Source organism: Copadichromis virginalis, linkage group LG20, assembly GCF_057382275.1.
Source record: "Copadichromis virginalis isolate Kocher_CV1m ecotype Utaka linkage group LG20, C_Virginalis_male_GT1.1, whole genome shotgun sequence".
Lineage (NCBI taxonomy): Eukaryota > Metazoa > Chordata > Actinopteri > Cichliformes > Cichlidae > Copadichromis > Copadichromis virginalis.
The window spans coordinates 9,836,174-9,859,030 of NC_140637.1; the positions used below are offsets into that span (position 1 = coordinate 9,836,174).

Below are 22,857 nucleotides of genomic sequence, written 5' to 3' on the forward strand. Positions count from 1 at the left end.
CTAAACTCCTCACATCCGTGGTAGCCCAAAATATCCAGCAGCATAAATACCTCATCAGACGTCTGCCTGGATATTTTTCCTTCCAGTCGATTCTCCAAAATAATGACACTGTGCATAAAAACAGAATTCAGTGATTTGCAAATATACGTTTAGTATAACATTCCTCAATGCAAAACTGTTAAACAGAAAAGTGTAGTTAAAAATGGGAATTTCATTGTCTTATTGTTTTATGTTTTGCTTTGAACTTCTGCACAATCTGCTTTTTCAACTTTTTAACTCAACAAAAATTATTATGTTTTCTTTTACATAAATATGTCAATCAAAGGTTTTTGAAGGGGCTCATTAAATGTTGTTGCCTAAAATAACGTCACATTAACAAAGCAAAGTCTTGACTAGTGTTGTAGCTACATTTTAGGTAGTTCTACAAAAAATGAAGCTCAAAATGCAGGTCTGCTTAGAGAATTCCTTTTAATTCTCTCTGTTTCAAATATATTATCTTAGATATTACTTATCACAACTAAAGCCTGGCCAATTAATTATCAACCAATTAACTATCTGCCTGAAATTTTACCAGATGGTCAAAGTTAGTTAGTAAATGTTATATGCATTAGGAAGCCCAATCCAAATATACACTGACGCATCTTAATATATAAACTGTGTGTTGATGTTTTTGTTTGTTAATTTTGACTGCTTAAAAATAAAAGTAATAACAGCAATGTCATTAATGTTGTTAGTTAATTGAATATAATATCTAAAGTCCTGTCAGTGTTACATCTGTTTATATTGGCAGCAGGCACCTCTTGCAAAGCTACAGAGTCGACATGTCCCCAAGGGAAGTAAATTCCAAATTCAAACCACTTAACAACCTCAAATGGCTTAAAAAAATCACAAAAGGACTGTGGTAATTATGTGCGTGGGAGAGCCTTCAACACTTAATGCATGCCAAGGCTGGGCTCTTACTGTGTTACTGCATGTTGTCCCTTACACAAGCATGGGTCACCAGATCACCAATTAAAAACAGCGGGAAAAACAACTAGCCATGGCTGGCACGTACCACATTTGCGTTTATGTATTAATTCACCCAATCTTACCTTTGCATCCACTTGACAGTGTATTGTAAATTGACAGATTCTCCCTTTTCTTTCTTTCTTTTCTTTTTTTTTTTTTTACCGTGGACAAGAGTGATAATTTCCTGTTGAGACATAATGGTTTTTGGGTTGTGGAAAGGCAACTGTTTATATGGAATAGTTTTCTAGCACATGAAAGCATTATTATAACACTAGTATCTCATAGGTGACTTTTAGAATTTAAAAAAAGAGATTGTGACAAAATGATACAGAGAGCCGTCCTAGTGACTCTGAGCAGTTTAACAGCATGAAATTCTAACGATTACCATTCTCTTTAAACAAACTGTTGGGCTAATTGAAACGTTGACATAGTGAAGGTGCTAGATATAAGCCAGTGGATGAGCAGAGTCATTCTTGTTTATACTTAGAAGGGTGCTTATGTCTGTATTAAACTTTATTATAGCCTATCAACAGTGTGGAATATCTCACTTAAATTCACAACTGGCTGTTAGCAGTTGATTAAATGTCACCAAAGTGCAACTGACCTATAGCTAGAGTGGCTAAAAGTTACACAATTGCATGTGTATTTAGGTGAGAAAGTAGAAATAGGGGATGAATAGAAAGAATTTTCAGCACGCTCTACCCATTGTTGCATCTCTTTTTAAGTTTAGTCTTTGTGTAGAGCAGATATGGCCACAGCTGTAGGCTTGTTGACTTTAAAAAGTCAAGACTTTTCATTTTGTTTCATAAAAAAAACAGTCAAACGTGAAATGATATCATATTTACATAATTACACCCTTTACTTATTACTAGATTAAACACGTCTGGCAGGATTGAGTTTCACAGCTCATGACGTTACATGTGTCGCACACCTTTCTTTTCTTAGGTTTCTTCCTTTCATCATAACAGATTTGAAAGGAAGCATTGGTGCAAATTGTGATATAGCCCTAAAATGATATCATGATACTTCAATTAAATGTATAGTAGTGATATTTATGATTATATAGAAAAACAAACACTGAAAAATGTTTTATTGATACTTGCAGGTGGCTTTAAGTAAATGAGGTAAATTTCTTTTTCCATCCTTATTTTGAAATGAGCTACTGTCATTTGATGACACACTACCTAATTTGAGGTGTGAATCTATTGAAACAAGGTGCCGGCAGCTGTATTATGCATGTAACATGCTTTGGCACTTGAGTTTAACAATAACTAAAGTTAAAGTCACCTAGAGTAACCTTTCCACCATGTAACCGCCTCTCATATGGAGTGCAGCTAGCAATGCTCAGTTGAGTCATTTGTTTACATTTGGTTTGCACATCACCAGCTGCTAGCATCTCCTCCTTCGTAGCCCGGTTGTACTTGGATCAGTTTGACACAACAGGTAATGTTTACTCTGTGTACAAGTTTGTGATGCACGGTTGAGTAACAGATGTGAACATGAAGGTGGTCATAATTGGACTCTGATAGGAAGCAATGAAGGCAAATAAACGTGAAATTAAAATCATTTTTTGTTTTTTGGAGTTGGAGTAACTGAACTTTTTCCCACTGTCAGGGTTACATTAATGTTATAAATTTATTGAAGTGGTTCATGGTCCCAGTAATATAATGTGTGTGTTTTTGATGACCCCATTCCTAATGTGCCACAATTTGCTTTGAGCACATTTGTGCTCACTAAAGTATGCACTGTATAAATTTGTAAATATGTGTCATGAGGTTTGCCATTAAATCTACCAGCCTTTGTTCAAAACATCAGATTTACACAATATTTCTTACTCTGATAGACATATTGCCATTAAATATTTCAAACTTTCAAGCTCCTAGTGGAATTATATTAAAAAAAAAACTTCATCCAAGTTTAGAAATTCTAATAAACTTGATAGAACCATCAAATTGTCATCTACATCCCCCCAGAATAGCAAGGGAGGGTGACAAAAACTACCTTCTGCCACACTCTACTTCACCACCTTCACCTTCTTTGGCATAAATGTTTGAATGTTTGATGAGGTGAGAGATATTTAGTGGGTGGAGGGTAATTTTTGTCTCTGTGTGTGGGAGAGGAGTGCATGTCTGTGTATCTGCGTCCTGATGTGTGCATATGTTATTTGTGAATGTTAATGCACAGGCTGCTCCTTCTTGGGTGTTGACTGATAAGGATTTGATGCGTGCTGCCTCCTGAAGAAATCTCACCCAGCCGCCCACTGCATCTTTCTCAGTCCTGCCATACTATCAGCTGACTGCTACGCCCTCACACTCTATATCTCTGGCTACCAAGAACAGTGTGATGGGACACTATACAGGTCCCTTGACTGTGTCGCAACTGTCAACTATGTGATGCTTTCAAGGTGTTATAGCTGTATTGAGCCAGGGTGTATCTTCAATGCAGACAGTTTTTCACTGCCAACAAGACTTCACACGATTAAATTCAATTCAATTCAATTCAATTCAATTCAATTCAATTCAATTTTATTTATATAGTGCCAAATCACAACAAAAGTCACTTCAAGGCGCTTCATAGATACAGAGAAAAACCCAACAACCATACGACCCCCTATGAGCAAGCACTTTGGCGACAATGGGAAGGTAAAACTCCCTTTTAACAGGAAGAAACCTCCGGCAGAACCAGGCTCAGGGAGGAGCGGGGCCATATGCTGCGACCGGTTGGGGTGAAAGAAGGAAAACAGGATAAAGACATGCTATGGAAGAGAGACAGAGGTTAATAACAGATATGATTCAATGCAGAGAGGTCTGTTAACACATAGTGAGTGAGAAAGGTGACTGGAAAGGAAAAACTCCATGCATCATGGGAATCCTCGGCAGCCTACGTCTATTGCAGCATAACTAAGGGAGGATTCAGGGTCACCTGGTCCAGCCCTAACTATATGCTTTAGCAAAAAGGAAAGTTTTAAGCCTAAACTTGAAAGTAGAGATAGTGTCTGTCTCCCAAATCCAAACTGGAAGCTGGTTCCACAGAAGAGGGGCCTGAAAACTGAAGGCTCTCCCTCCCATTCTACTTTTAAATACTCTAGGAACAACAAGTAGGCCTGCAGAGCGAGAGCGAAGTGCTCTAATAGGGTGATATGATACTACAAGCTCATTAAGATAAGATGGGGCCTGATTATTTAAGACCTTACTTGACACCACTTGAGAACAACAAATGTGAGGGTTCATGTGTGATTGCCGCCACAACCTCTTGTAAGATTTTTCAAGCGCTAGTATAACTCTGGTGGTGTTTGAAAATCAGTGGCTTCTGTTAGTGTGTGTGTACTCACACATAAGGACACACTGCAGGCCGTGTTGAGAGATGCCAGGCTTTTGGCTAATGGTATTTAGGGAATCACCTTGTTGGTCAAAGAATGCTATTTGTAAAACTGTGTTATCATTGAGATTTTTTCATACTTTTTCTAACAAAGCCCTTAAGTTCAAAATTGTTCTTTGCTGAGGTGTCTGTTACGTGTAGACAAAAGACTGGATCCTCCCTTGAATTAGGTGCCTTTTCTATGCTTGAGTGATTCATGGGTCAGTGGTAAGTGGCTTAATAAGCAAACACAAAAAAGCAATAACCTCTCAAAATGGTCAGGTACAAGCCCTGGATTGAAAATGGGTGTTAAAGCAGCTAAAAAAATGACAAGAAAGTTTGTTTCAAAATAGAAAGACAGGTTTTTTCACCGCACTGTAGATAAACTGAGATGCTAAATTTAAGTATACATATTAGTTATACTTATACAATATATTAGATGGTATATTATATGCATTAGAATAAAATGAAAGTCCATCTGTTTAATAGAATTACAGGATAACTGAGTACTGTAGGAAAGATGTAGAAACTGACATAAACTTGTTAATACACTGAAGTATTTTGCAGTGTTTTTGCAGAATAACGTTCATCGATTCAGCAATAACAATAATACAGTAGCTTTGTTGTAAAGTTTGGGGGCAGTGGGTGTTACATTCCTGAAGCGCTCTGTTTGTTGCATGTGTGGATTTGTCTTTTGAGTTATGTATGGACATCCTGCTACTTCCTTTGAATCCGATCTTTTAATGCCTATGCTGACACTAGATGGTGCTGTGTAGTGCAGCTTGAAAAGAGTTTCATCCGCTACAGAGCTGTGCTTGCATGGCAGCAACATGCCAGTCTGCCTTACTGTTTTTTCCCTTTGATTAAATAAAATTATATCTTTTGATGTATTCTGAGGGGGATGAGGTGGGTGAAAACTGTAAAACAATTTTGTTGAAATCCCTTCTCTTGCAAGACATTACCGCTGCAATACAGAGGCAATCACCTGGTGCTCTGAGACTGCCTACATGTCTCATCCTTGCTGTGTTGAAAGCCAGTCTGCTTCTCACAGTAAGACAAAGAACAAGGATGGCCTCCTTTTTAAAAAAAATTGCATTGCCCTTATCGCCTTTGGTTATGAAGAAAGAACATCATGCAGTGTCGTCACTTATCCTCTTTGGTATTTTTGATTTTGGCTATGATCGGGCTCCTTTTTTCTCTCTCTCTCTATTTTTTGCCTGCTCTCCCACTGCCATGCACTCTCTCTCTCTCTCTTTCTCTCTCTGAGAGCCTTTGAGCACCCTTTTTTATGCTCCTTAGCAGTCAGAGGGATGGAGATAACGATTTAAATGAAGGAGGCTGGGGAAAGGAGAGGAACTGGGAATTTGTCTGATAGGCTGTTCTCAGAGGATATCTGGGGTCAATGAACTTCAAATAATCAACTTTTCTTTGCCACCACACACACACACCGTGCCCACAGTCCTTTTACTTGCTTTCTCTGTGTTTTGCTATTTCATTCTCTCTTATCCTTTTGACACCATTGTACTATGCTGCCCGACACACCGCAAAGTGCCTGTACTTTGATTGGGTGAACACAGGGGAACTGTGTCCTTCTATGTCCATTTTAACACACTTCTCCATATTGTTTCGCTTAATGTCGAAGAAACTCGGGGGGGAGAAAAAGACAGCAGTGCTTAAGAGTTGCAGTTAGTTGCTCTGCTCACTGCCTTGCTCAGTAATTATGATGCTACAAAATATTAAGATGAAGGTAACCTTATTTTCCTCCATCTCTTACTATGTTTTTACTTTAATTGCTTATGTATGCATGTCATTGATTTCTTGGACGAAATGTGGCATTTTTAGCATAAACTAATACCTACTCCAATGATGTGAAAGATAATGAGAGATTTAAGAGGGTTTCAAGGTAAAAGCTGCCGCTTGACACTTCTTCAACTTTTGTAGAATGTTGAAAAAGTCCTCTCCTACCTTTTGCAGTGTCCGTGCTGATAATTGTTGGCTTAATTTGTTTCAGTTGCTGCCCTCTGATGTTTCTGCTTTCATCGCAGTGTGATACAGTGCTTTTGCTGTTTGGTGCTCTTAATATGGGGTTTGATCACAAAATATTTAGAGGATTTACTTTTCTCTGGCACAGACTTTTTTACTTATTAAATGGTTTGAACTAAATCCATCGATTTATGTCAGTGCCCACGACCTTATTGTGCAGCATTTCAGACTTACTTATATGTGTAAACCAAGCAGTTAGTGAACAAAGTAAAGGTCAAGACTATTCACAGCCAGTGCCAGGAACTATCCTGGAACATCATCAGAGGTTATACTTTTATCCCACTTACATGACATATAAACCCAATACCGTATTGGTGTCAAGAACTTTTGTTTTTATGGTAAAATGAGAAGGCCTTACACTTACAATAGAAGGTGAGTAAGGTAAGTTTATGCCAACACAAACAAATGCGCGCAGTTTCATGCCAGCCTTGTAAAATTTTTCAACGTTTGTGATTGCTCCTTTCTCAGCTCCTTCACATGCTCTATATAAGAAAAAAATGTGGGAAAAAAATCTATTCATGATGTACTATTCAACAAAGCACATCATGCTTTTAGTTATGCACTTAAAAGTTTAAGTGAATGCCTTCCATAGGCAGCGGTTTGCTCACTGTGCGAATACTCGGGTCACTGACAACTGATGCGAGGCAATGACGCCTCTCCTAATTGTTTTCTGTCAGCACCAATTTAGCCCCGCCGTAACTTCATCTGAGACATCTCTGCCCCTGCTCCTGCTTGCTGATTGCTGCCTCTCCTCAGCTACCGTTAGCGCAGCAGTACTCATCTATTGAGCCATGTAATACAGTTACGTAAAGCTTAATGCAAGACGATGGGGCTTATTGTTGTCCGCCTTCTTCTGCTGACAAGCACTAGCTCATCGCTAATGGGTGTGGGGGTGTAGGTTGGGGGTGGTGTGGGTAGTCCGGAGGAAATCAGTGAAGAAGGCTCTGCTGGCCCTCATGGCTTTGTCCTTTTGCCAGGAAACAATTTGTCGGGGAATTTGACAGCTACAGCCATCCAAAACACTGACACAGGGAATGAGTGACTGCTTGTAGGTCGCAGCCTAAAGAAAGATGGAAAGCAAAATGGATAGATCGACAGAAGGGAAGGGAGGGACATTTTAAGAGAGCTACTTGGTTTCATCCTCTCACTAACCACTGCTATGCTTCTGAGAGAGTGTCAAAAGTGAATCACATCCTCGGAACAGTAATTGGTGACTCTCCCAAGCTGTTTCGCAGCAGCAAACTTGTGTTGCTGAAAGAGGGTTTTGACAGTTGTGCTATGTGTCATGTACTGAAATGGGATCTCAGCTCGAGTAACTGGGCCTGCTTGCAACCAGTGATAAAAGTGTCACCTGCATCACATTTTCAGGTTGTGCCACCTTTGACCCTGACTGCATTCAGTGAGTGGCACAGTTGATTACTGAGCGTGGGAGGAAGTGTGACCATTAATGCATGACCTTTAAATGTACTCTGTTTTGCCCTTTCCTGAGCTCTCACGCAGATGTATGCAGACGCAGGTCTGAATTTGGCAGCGTGCCTATGTCTTACATGCTATTTAAAGCAACATTCCAATTTAAAGAAAACATGGTCATATGAAAGAAACAGAGTTGGGGTCGGGCGGCGTTTGTGAATGTTGCATTGTTTGCTGGCTGTGGTTTAATTTAAAACTACAATCCTAATACATCTGTTAGCTGTCAGAGAAGTGACAGAGAGCAATTTCCAAATAAATGAGACTGATGACTACAGTGGATACAGAGCTCATGGAGAAATTAACAATTTCCTGTATCCTGAACTGTACAGAGAGATCTGCGCAGGGAGTTGTCAGAACATCCTGCTATAGAGACGATTAAAGTCTGCAATAAACTGCATGTACACTAATGCAGTATACTAGTATTATACTGAAATGAAGCAAATCATTTAGAATTGTGCTGAAGATTGTTAATTCAATTCAATTTTGCACATATGGGACAAAATCACAACAGTCATCACAGCGAAAACCCCACCAATCAGCTGACCTCCTCTGAGCAAGCACTTGGTCACAGTGGGAAGGAAAAACTCTGTTTAAACAGGAAGAAAGCTCAGGGAGTGGTGGACATTTGCTGCGAAGACCGGAAAAAAGATAATCTGTTCCTAATGATTAAATGCAGAATGATGAATAAAACAGAGTAAAAAGAGGTGATTGAAGGATAAACACTCAGTGCATTATGGGAGCCTTTGCTAAACAGTAGAGTTGAAACTTAACAAAGCAAAATTGTGAGTAATATGTGACTCTGCTCATGTCTTGGTAAATTAGTGCTGTGGAAATATATGTCACGGTCACTTTGTTTTTTTTCCATTTTTCTTTAACAAAACTGAAAATCCCAGCCCTTCTGGAGGTGTTTTGGCAGCCCATTATTGTTCATCCCAGGAACATTTTGTTCTGTTTTTACTCAAGCATTGCTGTGTTCCCACAATTGACTGCTCACTAAGCTCTCCTTTAGCAACTGTTTCAGACAGTGGTGAGGAAATCATCTCCCCTCTTGCCAGAAGCTATTACATTGTTTCGCCTGAAATGACAACTGTTGCTAGTGGGTTATATTTGCTGTGTTCAGCTTGTAAATGAATCTAATGTTAGTTTCATGGGTTGGTTGACCCTCTCTATTTTTCATCTGCCGTTTTAAAAGGAGAACCCTGTTGAGTGGTGTTATGCACTTGATGTCTGCGGGGAAGTAGATGTGTTGCTTGTGAGCCAGACTTTTCCTTTGAAAATAACATATAAACCCACAAAATGAAGCAGCTCTTTGCTTGTAAGAAGTGTTGATTACTACTGTATGTAGTATACAAGTTGGTTGGTTGGAAAATGGGGGTTAACAAGTTCTTTGCTCTTTCCTCTTCTTGCTTTTTCCACTGATATGTGGAGTATCGCTTTCACCATAACCCCACGCAGACTGATTCAACGTGTTCAGCAATCCGAGGCTTGACAGGCCTGCTGTGTTGTCACAGGTGCAGTTCCGTCTTGTCTCTGTGCCTCGACAAGAGCTGAAGTCGCTCTGTTTATTGTGCTAATTAGAACATCAACATAAGGAAATAGTAAGCTGCTCCTCCGGCAGCATATTAAAAACTCTACTGTTAATATATTGAATGAGCCAATACACACTTGACTGATGGCTTAGTAATTGTGGTTCAGAGTCTTACGCGGGCATGTGTCGCGTTTGGTATTTGACAATCCTTCCATTAGCTGAGCTATAATAAATATCACTCTCTTAATGATCTTTTTATTCTTCTCTCTGTCTCGGTTGTCACTGCCAGGGGATGGAGGATAAACAGTATGTGGAGCAGAAAGCAGTGACATAGGTTGTGGCTGGGTTTATTAAACGTGATGGTGTAGAACTTCTCCTCTGTGCCACAGAGGATTTTATTTGGGTTTTAATTGGCTCACCGACAGGTATTTCCCTTAAGTAGCTGTTTGTGTGCTTTTGAGTGTGCGTGTGTGTGTTGAGTGGTTTTTGTGGGCCCCTGCAGGGTTTAATGATGTTTGCTGAATGAAAAGTATCTTGCGAAGCTCTTCCCAATCAAATGCTTATCAGAACATCTACTTTACTGTAACACCGCTCTGTGAACTCACGAGCCCCTCCCTTGGTCGCAGTTCTTCCGGTCTGCTGGCATTATATAACGGGAGGGTGTAGACCTCCCTCTTGGTGTGGCCCGCTCCCTCAATGAAACCGGTTATATATTTGTTTGCTACTGATCTGAAATGTCATACAAATGTTAATTAAATGTTAATCAAACATCTTAAGCAAAGTAATGTCATCAGGATTTAAAAGTGATATATTTAGCTCATCGGTGGCCTATTCTGAGGGCATTGCTCCCCGGGCCCCCGCCCCCTTCCTTCCAAATGTGAAGCTGAGGCAAGTAAGGCTGCATGCCGCAGAGACAATATTTCGCCCGCCTAATTAAAATGAATGTCAGTTCTCCCCCCAGTGAGAAGTGCATCAATCTCCCCCTGCGATTGGCCCAGAGTGAGTCTTACCCTGTCAGTGCCTGCCAGCAGTGCCATCCTTCTCCAGACGGATGCAGGGCCCTGGCAGCCAGAGAGGCATTGGTGATGATGTTTGCTCATCTAATGGTTTTCTTGTGAATGGCCTGCTCAGACTGGGGCTGTTTTATTTATTTATTTTTATTTATTTATTTTGGGGGGGGGGGGGGGGGGGGGATTTTTTTTTTTTTTAAATGTAGATGCTCAAATGGTCCATCACTTAATGAGGCTGGTCCAAAGCGGCGGACCAGCCAAGTGATGATAACGTCTGTAAAACTGCTAGAGCGAGGATAAAAACCTCCATCCTGAGCATTTGGTCTGTGCCTAAACTATAATTTTCCTAAAAGCCAGCAAAATATCTGCTAATGGGTTTAAGCGTTTCACTATGCTTCTTTTCAAAAAAACATTCCAGAATAAAATTGAGCGAGTCAAACGCTTAACCGTCAGAGCTATGTCTATCGGTGTGTACTGTCGAACATCAAAGCTCGAATAAAAGACATGCATGTCCACGGCAAATTGGCCTGAGCCTGAGTGACTATCATGAACACCTCCTTGAAGTTGTGCCTGTCAACAGCGAGAGCTGAAAAGGAACACAATTCCTTCCCAAGCTTGATTTGGCCTTGGTGAGCTGAGTAGAGCACAGAAGCCTGCTGGGTTCATTTGGACTACTTGTACAGATGGATGAAAATGTGAGTGGTTTAGTGCTCTTAAGTTAATGATCTCTGTGCATGTTCTCTCACTTCCTTCAGGGCTTCTCATTGTAGAGAATAAGTAGCGGGAGCTGTGGGCCGGTGCCTGTCACAGGGTCTTGGCTGAAATAATGACTCGAACAGCCCAACAGACTGCGGTAATGGTAATAACTGTCAGACTTTGTCTCTCATCAATGCTCACATCCCCCTAATTTAGGATTAATTCCTGCCATTCTCTAGAAAGCCCCGAGTCGATGAGTGTCTTGCCATTTTTCTTTGAGCTTTTCCAAAAATATGTTTCTGCATACTGCTTTATCTCGGCGTATCGCAAACTTGGCTCCTTCATATTTGGGCACATTAAGAAAACTTAAACAGGCACAACAGGAGCCAGTCTGACTTGGTGGTTGTTCCTTAAATTAACGGTGGCTTTCCCCAGCCCCTTTTTATATGTTCTTACTTTTTCTGAGTTAATAAGTTGTAGTAAATTGCACTGGTAAGTGTCTGTTCCTCCAGTTCTTCTTGTCTGCTGGGATATGCGTTTTCAGCTCTCTTTGATGTGCAAAACTCGCCTTCTGTCACCTTTATAATAATTTCCTTCTTCCTGTCTTCTCCTCGGTGTCCGCCAAAAGTTTGATGATTACTTTTCTTGCTCCGGGTTACAGACGTGAGATCTTTGTTTCCACTCTGTATTATGTTTGAGAACAGACACACTTATTTGTCTAGAAATGCTGCAGCGTTATGTTTTACACTTCTAAACAAGGTTGATGGATTCTTCCCTTAGAAAACACTTTACCAGTTGGAGCAATTATGTGTGCGGTGACATCGCTGTTATTGTTTTTGGTTTTTTTTCCCTCAGTGCAACTTTATGAAAAAGTTTGCCGCTTCTCTGGTTTTGCCTCAGGCTTTTGTTTCTATTTTTTCCCCCCTCCCCGGTGCACTATTGAAACAAGTGCAGGGTTGCTCTCTGAGTGAAAGTTAATGGCTCTTATTTTAAATGTAGCCTTTAACGCTCAAATCAACGGTGTAATCACACTTTGGGGAAATTGGCTATTGATCATTCTGCCTTGTCCGACATAGTGACCGGCACAACAGCGAACACGTGGAAAAACAACTTTCAATTCAAATGACAAATTCTTTTGATTAATTCAAATGTTTCCTCCCCAAAACGGCGCGAGTGCAAAGAGTCATACTTTATTGCCAGTGAAATATAATGCAATTGATTTGATGTCTCTCTGCTGTCACCAGCAGGCTTTGGGATTGATTAAGTCTCACTGACACACTGTGGTGCTCAGAATAAGTCGATTCGTCTGACCCTCTCGCCAACTTTCTTCTCACCAGAGGCCCTTAACACAAATGCGTCAGCTGACTGCCTCCTACGGTGCTGTGCTCTTACCACGATACCGTTAAAGCCCTTACACCTGCATGTAGATGTGCCATTGATCTCGGCTGTCGTGTAATCACGGAAATGAATATTGTAGCGCTTAAGCTCCTGCCTTTTGAATTCTGATGACTGTTTCTGTAGAAGGATTACATGCATATTGTGAATTTTTCTGCCTGGCTTTGAGTGGAACTATTATCCTGTTTGTTTACTCAAACCTCAAGAGTCCCTTTGAGATCCCCTCAGTCCTATTGTTTGCCACCCCACGTTTTTGGTGCTTTATTATTTTATTTTTTTTGCAGTTCATATGTAGATCGCGCTGTCCTGAAGCATTTTAAAACCGCTGTACTGAAACCGTGACAGTGATTCACACTTTGCATCTAAAAGAGAATTATTTCTTGGTGTGATATCTTTCGTTGCCATTGTTGTAATCGCAGAATTCTGTTTTTGTAAACCTGCCAAAAGAAGAAAAGGCAAAAAACCCCCAAACGCCTCCACTTTGACCTTTAATAACTTCATATTTGTAACTTTGATGGGTGTTTAGCTCACTTCTCATTCCTTTTAGATTCCCATTCAGCTACTTGGTGCAATTCTGAACATGGGCTCAGTTTCCTATGATTGGAAGACTGAAAGTGTGATAAGCATTGAGTTTTGGACAGATAAAAGCTTCTTCTTTTTTTCCAAGGCTGTAGGCGTCCCTATAGAAAAGACCCCCTGATTGGTCTTTTGTCTCTCTCATTCTCTCAGAGCTCGGCCAGCGTTTTTGCTCCTGAATCACTCCTGCAATATATTCACTGAATAATACAAGAGGTGAGCGTTGGGTCATGTGCGAGACACTCATTTTGTTCTTTCCCTCATGTTCTGCACAGAGCACAGAGACGTTACAGACACAAAGTACGAAAAAAAAAAAAAAAAGAGACACATTAGATAAATTGCCTTGCAATTTTTACTGGCTACTCCCTGTGCCATAAAATGATCTTTCTCTAGTCTACTCATTTGAACAAAATCATCGCTTTGAAAATAGACTTGTTTGATTTAACATTTCATATAAAACATCCTATTAATTCAACCCCCATGAAATAGAAAAACAGGCAATGCCTGAACGGGGAATACAGTGCTATCTGTTTTATGTCTGCCATATAGTTCTGAAGTTAAAAAAATTGTTGTTAATGTCTGTGCTACTAGAGGGTAAAATTATAGTCTGAAACTGGCTCCCTTTCAAGAAGAACGGAGTATTGATCAGCAACTTTGGCCACTTGAGATATGTGAGGCTTTAAAGAGTTTTTTAGATGGAATAACAGACCTTTAATGGCAGGACTGGGTACTCTCCTGCTTAATTCCCTCTAAAGTGTCACACAAGCGACAACCATAGTGTTTACATGAGTGTGAAACTGGCAGGTATCTCAGCCCAAACACAAAAACCAAACACAAAGTCCGAAGGTTGGTTTGTCAGTATAAAAGGAAGTAAACGGCAGTCGAAGAACTTAATAAACACTGCAGGATTAGGTGTTCGTCTATTGTATATTATAAAAGCGAATATTCAAATTTGCTGTCAAGCAGGGAGCTGACATGAATTTAACCTTTACACCTTTACCACACGTAGTCCCTGCTGCAGTGCACTTTCACTTGTAGTATTCAAAATGTCAGCTCCATTAAGCTATCTGAACACTTCACTTTGGGCTTTGTTAACTGGGCAGTGAAATTACTTTGCATAATTCATAGTAAACTGACATTTTGAAGCAGCCCTCAACAGAAAAACAAAGAGTGCACTGGTTATTTTTCACAGGAATAGAACAAAATGATCTAAGTTTAAGCTTACATGACAAGGACCTCTTTTGCAAAGGTCAGTGCACCGCGGTGCTGTAAGAAAAATCTCTCAAGGAGGGACACCGTGGTAGATGGCTTGGTCAACAAAAGATACTACAATAACCATGACCGCACAGATCACAATTTATTTAAGAAAGCAGTGCACAGAAATGCACTAGTCTTGCTTTTCATTCACCTTAGATGGTGTTTCATCATGCCATATTGGATTTGTAGGTATATTAATTGTGGTGGAAACTGGCAGCTAATTAAATAGCATGCAGTCATTGCTGTGACAGTCACCCCTTTCTCTTTCATTTAAATAGAAATGTGATATCGCACCGAAAAGTCTTCGTTCGTTCTTCTTCTGAATCTTTCGTTGATATTATGAAAGTAGAATTTTATGAATGTGGGCGTTCGTTTGTTTTTATCTTTTCAGTGAAAAATGTCTGATAAAAACTATGCTTTATTTCAGTGAAATCGAGAAGGATGTCACAACACATATATACTCATCTTCTCCCACTATACATTTCATCTAAAATGTCTTAACTGATTTAGAGATGTGCCTGTCGATTACACGACATCCCTATTTTTCAGAGCACTGGGATTAATTCCTGTGTTTGCGTGCTCTACCCTAGGCGTGCTTGAAATGGATGAACTTCCAACCAGTGTTTATCTGTATCACATCCTATTTAGAGAGAAAGTGTCCACTTACTGTTAATGCCAGTGTCTAATCTGGCTACAGTCCCACTAGAGAGTCCTGTATGATTTTAAGTGGATTGAGTGACTAAAATAATTATTTATTTACAGCCAATCTGAGTTTTTGACAATATTACTGATTACACAGTGTCCTGATTGGTAAGTTCAAGATTTACAAGTGATTGCAACATCCACTCTTGAGGCTAAAAGATAACTACAGCAATTGTTAGGAGTTGAATCTCAACAGAAACTGTATCCAAAATTGTATACGCCAGCTGGTTGTGGTGACTGTTATCAGGTAGCTCCTGCTGCTGCTGTTAGTTTAGTGTGTTAAACAGCAAATGCCATAACATGGATTGTGGAGCATAATGTTATTTATGCTTAAAGAAAATGGTTTTACTACAAATAGAAAGCCTGGAGAGCCTATCAAGAACATAATCACTATGGCCCTGCATTTATTTGGGCCTTTTGCCTTTGTTAGACAGTGGAGAGCGAACAGGAAAGCCGGGAGACAGGCTGGCAGCAGATACCCAGCAGAGGGGGTTTGGGTTGGACTCTGACCCAGGTTGCTGCATTTCAGCCTTGCAGCACCTGCTCACCCCATCAGCCCAACTGGTGCCCATCCTGCTTTTATTTTTAAATCTGGGAAAGTTCCATAAGGCCTACAAGGCCATACGATAACATGATGTGTAATTGGGAACTCTGCTGAAAGATGGTACTGGATTGTGAATGAACATCTTGAACTCTAGTGGCAAACAGGAAACAGAAACACAATTACACAAATGCTGCTCCCATCTGGAATAGCCTCTGTGGTACTAAGTAAGATATGTTCTGTCTAGTGAATTTTTGACTGGATCTATCATGGTGAAGACTCTTTTAACCTTTTGGCTGCTCTCCTTTTATATACTGAAGTAAAAAGTGACTTTATGGAAAAGCAGTTCTGCTTTGCTCTCCTACCTTCCCAGACGATGGGACTTAACTTTTTATATAGAATGAAGAAAGAACTGAAACCACCACACTCTGAATATCATTACTTTTTTTTAGTTGACCTTTGCAAGAGTGGTTTTAGATTAGTTTGTAGATTATATGGCACAAAATTAGCTAAAATCTCCTCAACACATTGCATGGATAATTGTATTCTATTGTACCATTAACAGGTACTGTATGACATTTAGAATAAAGACACTACTTTTATGACTGATTTTCTATAGTGCCAGATTATGGTGTTACATTAAAGAACTATTCTCAGTGGAATTTGAAGCATTCAGCAAACTATTACATGGCCGGCTTTGTCTTGGAGCAGTGTGGGGCTAGTAGGCTTGTTGTGTATTCTGTCCTGTCCTGCCTATGATTGATTACAATCGTCTGAGGCTGACCAGCTTATTAATCGATTCAGCAAAACCACTGAGTCTCTCTGTGGATGATTTAAAGCAGAATGTTTTTTTACTTTTCCTGGGACGGCTGAAGTAGAGCCTCAGCGGCACTGATTGTAAATCATGTTCAAACACAGCAAAGCTGCTTCCAAAACGTGTGTGCGATGTGGGATTTAGAGAATGCTCAGTGCTAACGACAAGCACCACCATGCCACACAGTTTTAAGGCCTCTTGCAGTTCATTTTTGTGATTAGAGATAAGGATTTACAAGTTGGCAAATTAAATTATGTTTTTGTTCTTTGGTCGTACTTGGAGACTGTTAATGCTCTGCTTTATAAATTAAATAACGTTATCAATTGATCACAGTTAAACACTGTAAAAGATTGTAATTATTCAGTTGGATGAAAGAGAAAAGACTACATTCGGTTTAGTTTTTACAACAGTTTAATCGCTGGTTTCTTTTTGCGAGATCATCATATCAATGTCTGAATTCCCTATTCTTCTGTCGTTTTCCATCACACAGCTATCTGCTACCTCTACATCCCGCGCTGCTTTCTTGCATAGCCTTCGTTGGGGGATTTGGTGTCCCTTCCAGGAGCCAGCTGAGTGGAAGGGGGAAGAGATACAGCTTGTATTGCAAGGAGGTGCAAAGCCAAACCCTCATGGAGCCATGGTCTACAGCACAGAGGTGTCTGCCAAAGCTCAGAGCCCTGCACCAATCTCAGCTCCAGGCACAGCTCAGGTAATACAATGGCACAGAAGAATGCTTTTGTCGAAAGACTAAAATGTGGAGAATTCACTGAAAGGTGTTTAAACGAGGTTTTTCAGCAGCCTTCAATACTCACAACACTGCTTCCCTGAATTCAAAAGCTTTCACATCATCTACATTCGCACTTGGGTTTCATGCTAGGCCCCCGTACAGTACCGTTCAAGGTCAGGTTCTATCATCCCTGAAGGCTCTACTCTGAAATTCTGCATGATATTTTATAGCATGGATGTAGGCAGCTGTCTGCAAGTGACATTGTTTTGGTGACGGTATCAAAAATTTCAAAGGGTGCCCAAGTCGTCCTAATATGACTTAACTTTTCACACCTTGCAGAGGATTGCAACACTGCTTGGGTGTTTGGAAATAACTGCATGTCACTATCACGTCTTCTTTCTTCTGTCAGCTTTTTCATTCGTTTCCCTGCAGAATCTGAACTCTTCATTCTGTTTTTTGTTTTGTTTTTGTTTTTTTTGTTGAAATGTCTGAAACTTCCTTCTCTCAAGGAGGTCTCAGAAGCAAAGGATATGATCAAATTTTGGCTGTCATCCAGCCTGGAAAGGAAGGCATCCAGCCCAAAGCCATCCCTGAGGATAAAACAGGTAGACGTGCCTCGCCAGAGAAGATCACCTTCATCACCTTCACAGGGTAAATATCATTATGTAATTCATAATAGCTTTTTAAGCACACATTAATTGGAAAGCTCATACAAAGACTTTTCCTCCACAAAAAGACATAAAAGGCTATTCACTGCTTACATCTATAATTTTTTAAAATGGAAAGAGTGTAGTCTGATTTCTGTGCATGCGTGTGTTTATAGGTTGGGTGCACTTCAATAGTGCAACGGCACCTGTTTGCAATCAGCCAAACTTTGAAGCAACAGGCATCGAACTAGCCTGTCTTGTGCACATGTTATCTCAATAGAGCCACCTGCTCTCTACGTGATCAATATACTTTATGATTGGAGTCTGGGGGGAATAAAGGATACACCTAAAGGGATTGGTGAAGACGTTGGCTGTCCATTAGGGCCTCTCTGATATTAAACCTGCATTACTTTGCAAAATCATCTTACATCTGCTCTCAGAGTGGAAATTCCATGTCCCTCGATTTTTGTTTTGTTTGTTTGTTTAGTGTTTTTTTAATTGATCTTAGTCTAGCCGCTCACCCAGGAGCAGTTTGTTTTGGGAGGCCCTACAAGGAATACATTGCCCCAGACTACGCAGCTCATAAGATCATGTGGACACACAAAGCCCTTCACAAAAATAAGGTGGCAGTTCACGGACTGGGAAATTAAATTTAATAAATATAGTGACTCAAAATAACTGCTCAAATAAGTGCCCAGAGGCGTTTCAGGATGATTGCTTCTACAAGAATATTGCATATTACCAAAATATTGTTGGTGGTTTGTAATATTGTTAAAGCTGCTGAATGTGGTGAAACTGTTTAATGTTTAAACTGGAATTATTCTTTAATATTTTGCAGTAAGACACAATTCACAGTTCAAGAACAAGCTCCACAGCTATCAAGTGAAAACATATGACTGATGATTGATTTTAATGAAAGCCTGTGTTTAGACAGTGCACACTGTCTTTGTGCTTTTTCAGCAACTCAACTTCTGCAGACATTCAAAAAGTAGATGTGATGGATATCGGGGTAAAGAATATCAAAGTGGTGCTAAAAAACATATTCATGATTCATAATAAGCAATAAGTAACGGTAAGATACTCTTACTGTGGGACTCTCTTTGTTGAGGTTTTTGTGGTAAAGCTTTGAAAAACATTTTTCCAGAAAGAACATATCAGCCATGCATATTGGTTCTTCTTTGCTTTCCGTAAGCATTACGATGAAGAGTGTAAAATTAAGTCTGAACCGTGCCCCTTATTTGTCACATTGGTAGGGGGTTATCAGTGGATGCTGTTGGATTTCTCCAGCAGAAGCTTCTTCTTCTTCTTTTTTTTTTTTTTTAATCTTTTCCAATTAAGCGCGGATGTTCCACGATACTCTAAAAATAACTGCTGAACCCTGAGCTTTGGAGGCCTCCCACTGAAACAAAGTTCTGATTAAATATTCCACATCCTGCACGCAGCCAAAGATAAATGATGTGCCACTGCCTGCATCTCTTATTGAAACACAAACTGCTGATTTGCTCTGTGTCTGCCAGTGAATTGATTAAAAAAGTGTAGTAAACACTGCATACAGCCACTCAATCCCGGTGACAGCAGAAAAAACTTGAGTGGACCCAGGCTGTATGCTCGATGATTTACCTTCCTAATGATGCTGTTAACTTTTGAGACAAGAATGCGGTTGATCAGGGGTCTACTTCATCGGTGTGTAGAGAAAGCTTCTGGCAGTGCGCATTGTCAGTAATGACATTTTAATCAGTGTTCGCGCGTCTTCAGAGGGTTGCCCAAGAAGCTTGAATGATTTGGGCTGGTGTTCAGAGGAGAATGAGACCATGAATCACTGCCATTCTTTGATTTAGGCAACTTGATCATCCTCAACTTTGTTTTTTTTCCAAGACTGCATTTGCATGGATTTAAACATATGCCAGAAAGGATGCTTTAAACTGGAGATAGCTAATTTAAATGCACCCTCCATCTGAAATTCGCTGTTATTGATGCATTCATGTCAGAAAGAACCTGATCTCAGAAGGATTCTTTAACTCATACGGTACATGCTGACTTTGCATTACAATGTTGGAAATTCTGAAGTCTGTACGCTTTTATTAATCTATAATTTAGTCGCTTAATTCCTTGTCGTTTACGTGACCATCATGCATCGCTCCCTGTTGATACTGATGAGCTAAGAAGAAGATCAGGGAGCATATCTGGCTGGTTAGACGCAGATGTTCTTAAATTAATTTTAATGGGCCGTCGTCCTTACGTAGCTGTATAACTTTACTGCTCGTAAAGGTGTCTGAATTCACCAGCCGCACATGTGGTAGATCACTCATCTGTCGAGAAGGCCTCTGAGGGATCACAAATAAATGGCTAATTGCACATTAGTCCAGCTAATGAGGTGATACACACTCTCCGTGGGCTCGAGAAGTAAAAACAGTGAGAAAGCCCTAAAAACAAAATGGCTGCCAGAGGGGGTGGGGGGGCATGCCAGAGCACATTTGTGAAACAGAGCCAGCCAGTGCAGCACCATGTCCACTCTGTGTGCACGTAGTCCGAACAGATGGGAGCTACACTAAGACACCCCAGGCAAACCGAAGCAATTTCCAAAAGGCCAGTCAAGCCCAGCACGGAGAGCGAGACAGCGTGAGGGAGAGGGAGGACAAAGGGATGCTAGAGAACCTTTCATTTCAGTATTACCATGGCTACGAACCAAAAATCTCAGGAAGCATTGTCAGACTTTAAAGTCAGTGTGAAATTTAAATCCAACTCACCTCCTTATCTGTGTGAAATTGGATAGATTTGCTAGGTCTGTAAATAGTTAGGTATTCCAGTGCTCTGCGCGGCTATATACTCCACTGTGCACTGCACTGAGTAAACATTATCACAGTGTATTTTTTTATACCTCAAGATGTCAGCTCACCGCAAATCCAATCATCAGGAAAGCAATTACAAAGGTGGCATTTTGCAGTCAACTTCTATTCCCTCTCACAAGCTAATATTCCACTGAATGTCTAACCAAACTATAAAATGAACTGTGCTACCAGGTGTAGAAAGCATGTGGAAGATATTACAATGTTGTTAATTAACCTTGTTAAACAATGAGCTGGAGCTGTTAGCACATTTCCAGATGAATAATGAAGACTTCAGCATGAATACGTCGTAGAAGTGGAAGGCTTTTACAGATGTGTACATTTCTAGGTTGAATGCCTTTATCTTCTTTGTTGTGCGTTTGTTTTTCTTTTTTCTAGATCGGAAACGCATTCCACCAGCTTCTCCTCCAGAATCTCCTCAAGGCCCCGGGGTAAGACACCGTCTCACCTATTGAATTTTACAGGTGACCTATAATACTGGCCAGCCAAGAAAGCTTCTCTCTAAAGTTCCAAGTTAATACTTACAACAAGTAAACCCTTTTTAAAGCTGTCTTTTATACTCATACTTATTTCAAAAGGAACCTGTGTCAGTAGGTCCACACAGACTCTTTTACACAAACAATTAGTCAAAAGGTCAGTCCATTACCTGCTCCAGTCATCTGTCATTTATTTACCTGCACTAATGTTTGCAGGAACTTTGCTCTGTCTCAACTCTTTACTGAGAAAACATGTCACCCTTTAGCTGTTAACTGTACAAATTCCTCCAGCGGGAACATTTCAATTCTTTGGAAGCAGTCCTCTTGAAATTATATATTTAGAATAGCTTTAGCAGGGTCATGTTGGTTCTATGATAAAACTGGAATTGTTCATGTTGTATTCTATTATGGTGCACTGTTGAATGCTTGGAAATATTACAGCAGCAGAGGGGAGGGCACACAGGCTGTGTGGTTTACACAAACAATGGGGTTTTCTTCCTGTGACCCTGGCAATAAAACTTTTGTGTTTTATTCTGCTGTTACCTGAGTGAAGCAAGAAAAAAGCAAACGCAGTGTCTGCACTTTTTGAAAGGAACTGTTATGAATGCATTTTGGTTCAAAGCTGACCTGGATAGATTCCCGCCTGCAGAAAGCTCCTCTAGCTGCCCCTTGTACATGGACACAGCTCCCCTTACATGCTCTTTAGACAGGGATCATTAATTCTGAGAGACCCACACTTAGGTTTTGTCTGGTTTGTCGACAGAGATTGCAGGTCAGGTCTATAAATTTAAAAAGAAAAAAAAAAGTCAAGAAAAATTCATTATCTGACCCAGATCTCTCAACAACAGTGGAACTGGGAGACATAATTAAAGAAAAGCACGGGGCCTCTCGCAAACACCCCCCTCTCAATTCCCATCCTGTCACAGAGTGACACTTTGTTTGTAGTCGCACTCACAGCACCCTTCATTAATGTGTAACGTATAAATACAGTGGCAGCGTTGACTTCTTTTCTCTAAGAAGAACATCACAACATGGCTTAGGTGTGCAAAGTGACGTCTGGACAAACAAAAACATTTCTAGAGAAATGTCCTTTGGACACACAAGGCCAAATGGAGATGTAGTGCACAGTGCCACATTTGGTGAAAACTAAAATTGTCATGCTAACTGTCAAGCTTGGTGGCAGAGGGGTGATGATTTGGGCAGTCCAGAGAGCTGTGCATAAACAAATACCTCCAAACCTCAATGAAAAGAAGTTCATAATAATGTGAGAGAGTCATACATAGAACGATTGCTTCAAAATAGAACAGAAAGTAACAGGACACTTAACTCAAAAATTTGAAGATGTAGAGAGTGCGCAGTCAGAATGGTACCAATCACTAGTGAATATGGTTTGTTAAAGGGTAAAATGTAAGCCATCCTCAGCATGAAAACGGCAAATGCAAAGACGAGGTGAGGTTCAAACATCAATGAACAAAGAGGACTTATATATAAATATTAAATAATGCTAAAAAATGATAGAGTTATACTTTATGTCCTCAAGAACAATTAAAATGTTAATATGCTGGAGAAAAATTAATAATAAATGTAATTATAAGCAGCGATCAATACAATGTTATTGATTAAACTGTGTTATTATGACAAATGTAGTTTAGCTTAGAGCTCAAATGAATACGTTTTACCCTTTAATAAGCATTAAGAAGTATACTCAATCGTGAGTGCCGGCATTCTGTTTGTAGCATCATCCCTCAGCCTAAGTGAGAAGTG

At 40.1% G+C, this 22,857-nt stretch overlaps 1 protein-coding gene across 5 annotated transcripts in view; it reads left to right on the forward strand.

Moving 5' to 3' along the window:
* The window catches only part of nphp4 (nephronophthisis 4), a 181,523-nt gene that overhangs the window by 72,377 nt on the left and 86,289 nt on the right, over positions 1-22,857 (forward strand). For 4 of the 5 annotated variants that reach the window (XM_085444897.1, XM_085444895.1, XM_085444898.1 and 1 more), the window contains 3 exons: positions 16,888-17,106; positions 17,634-17,775; positions 20,996-21,048. In XM_085444897.1, the coding sequence (XP_085301023.1) occupies positions 16,888-17,106; positions 17,634-17,775; positions 20,996-21,048 (414 nt within the window). The remainder of the gene's footprint in view (positions 1-16,887; positions 17,107-17,633; positions 17,776-20,995; positions 21,049-22,857) is intronic. The other variant, XM_085444896.1, reaches the window with a different exon arrangement.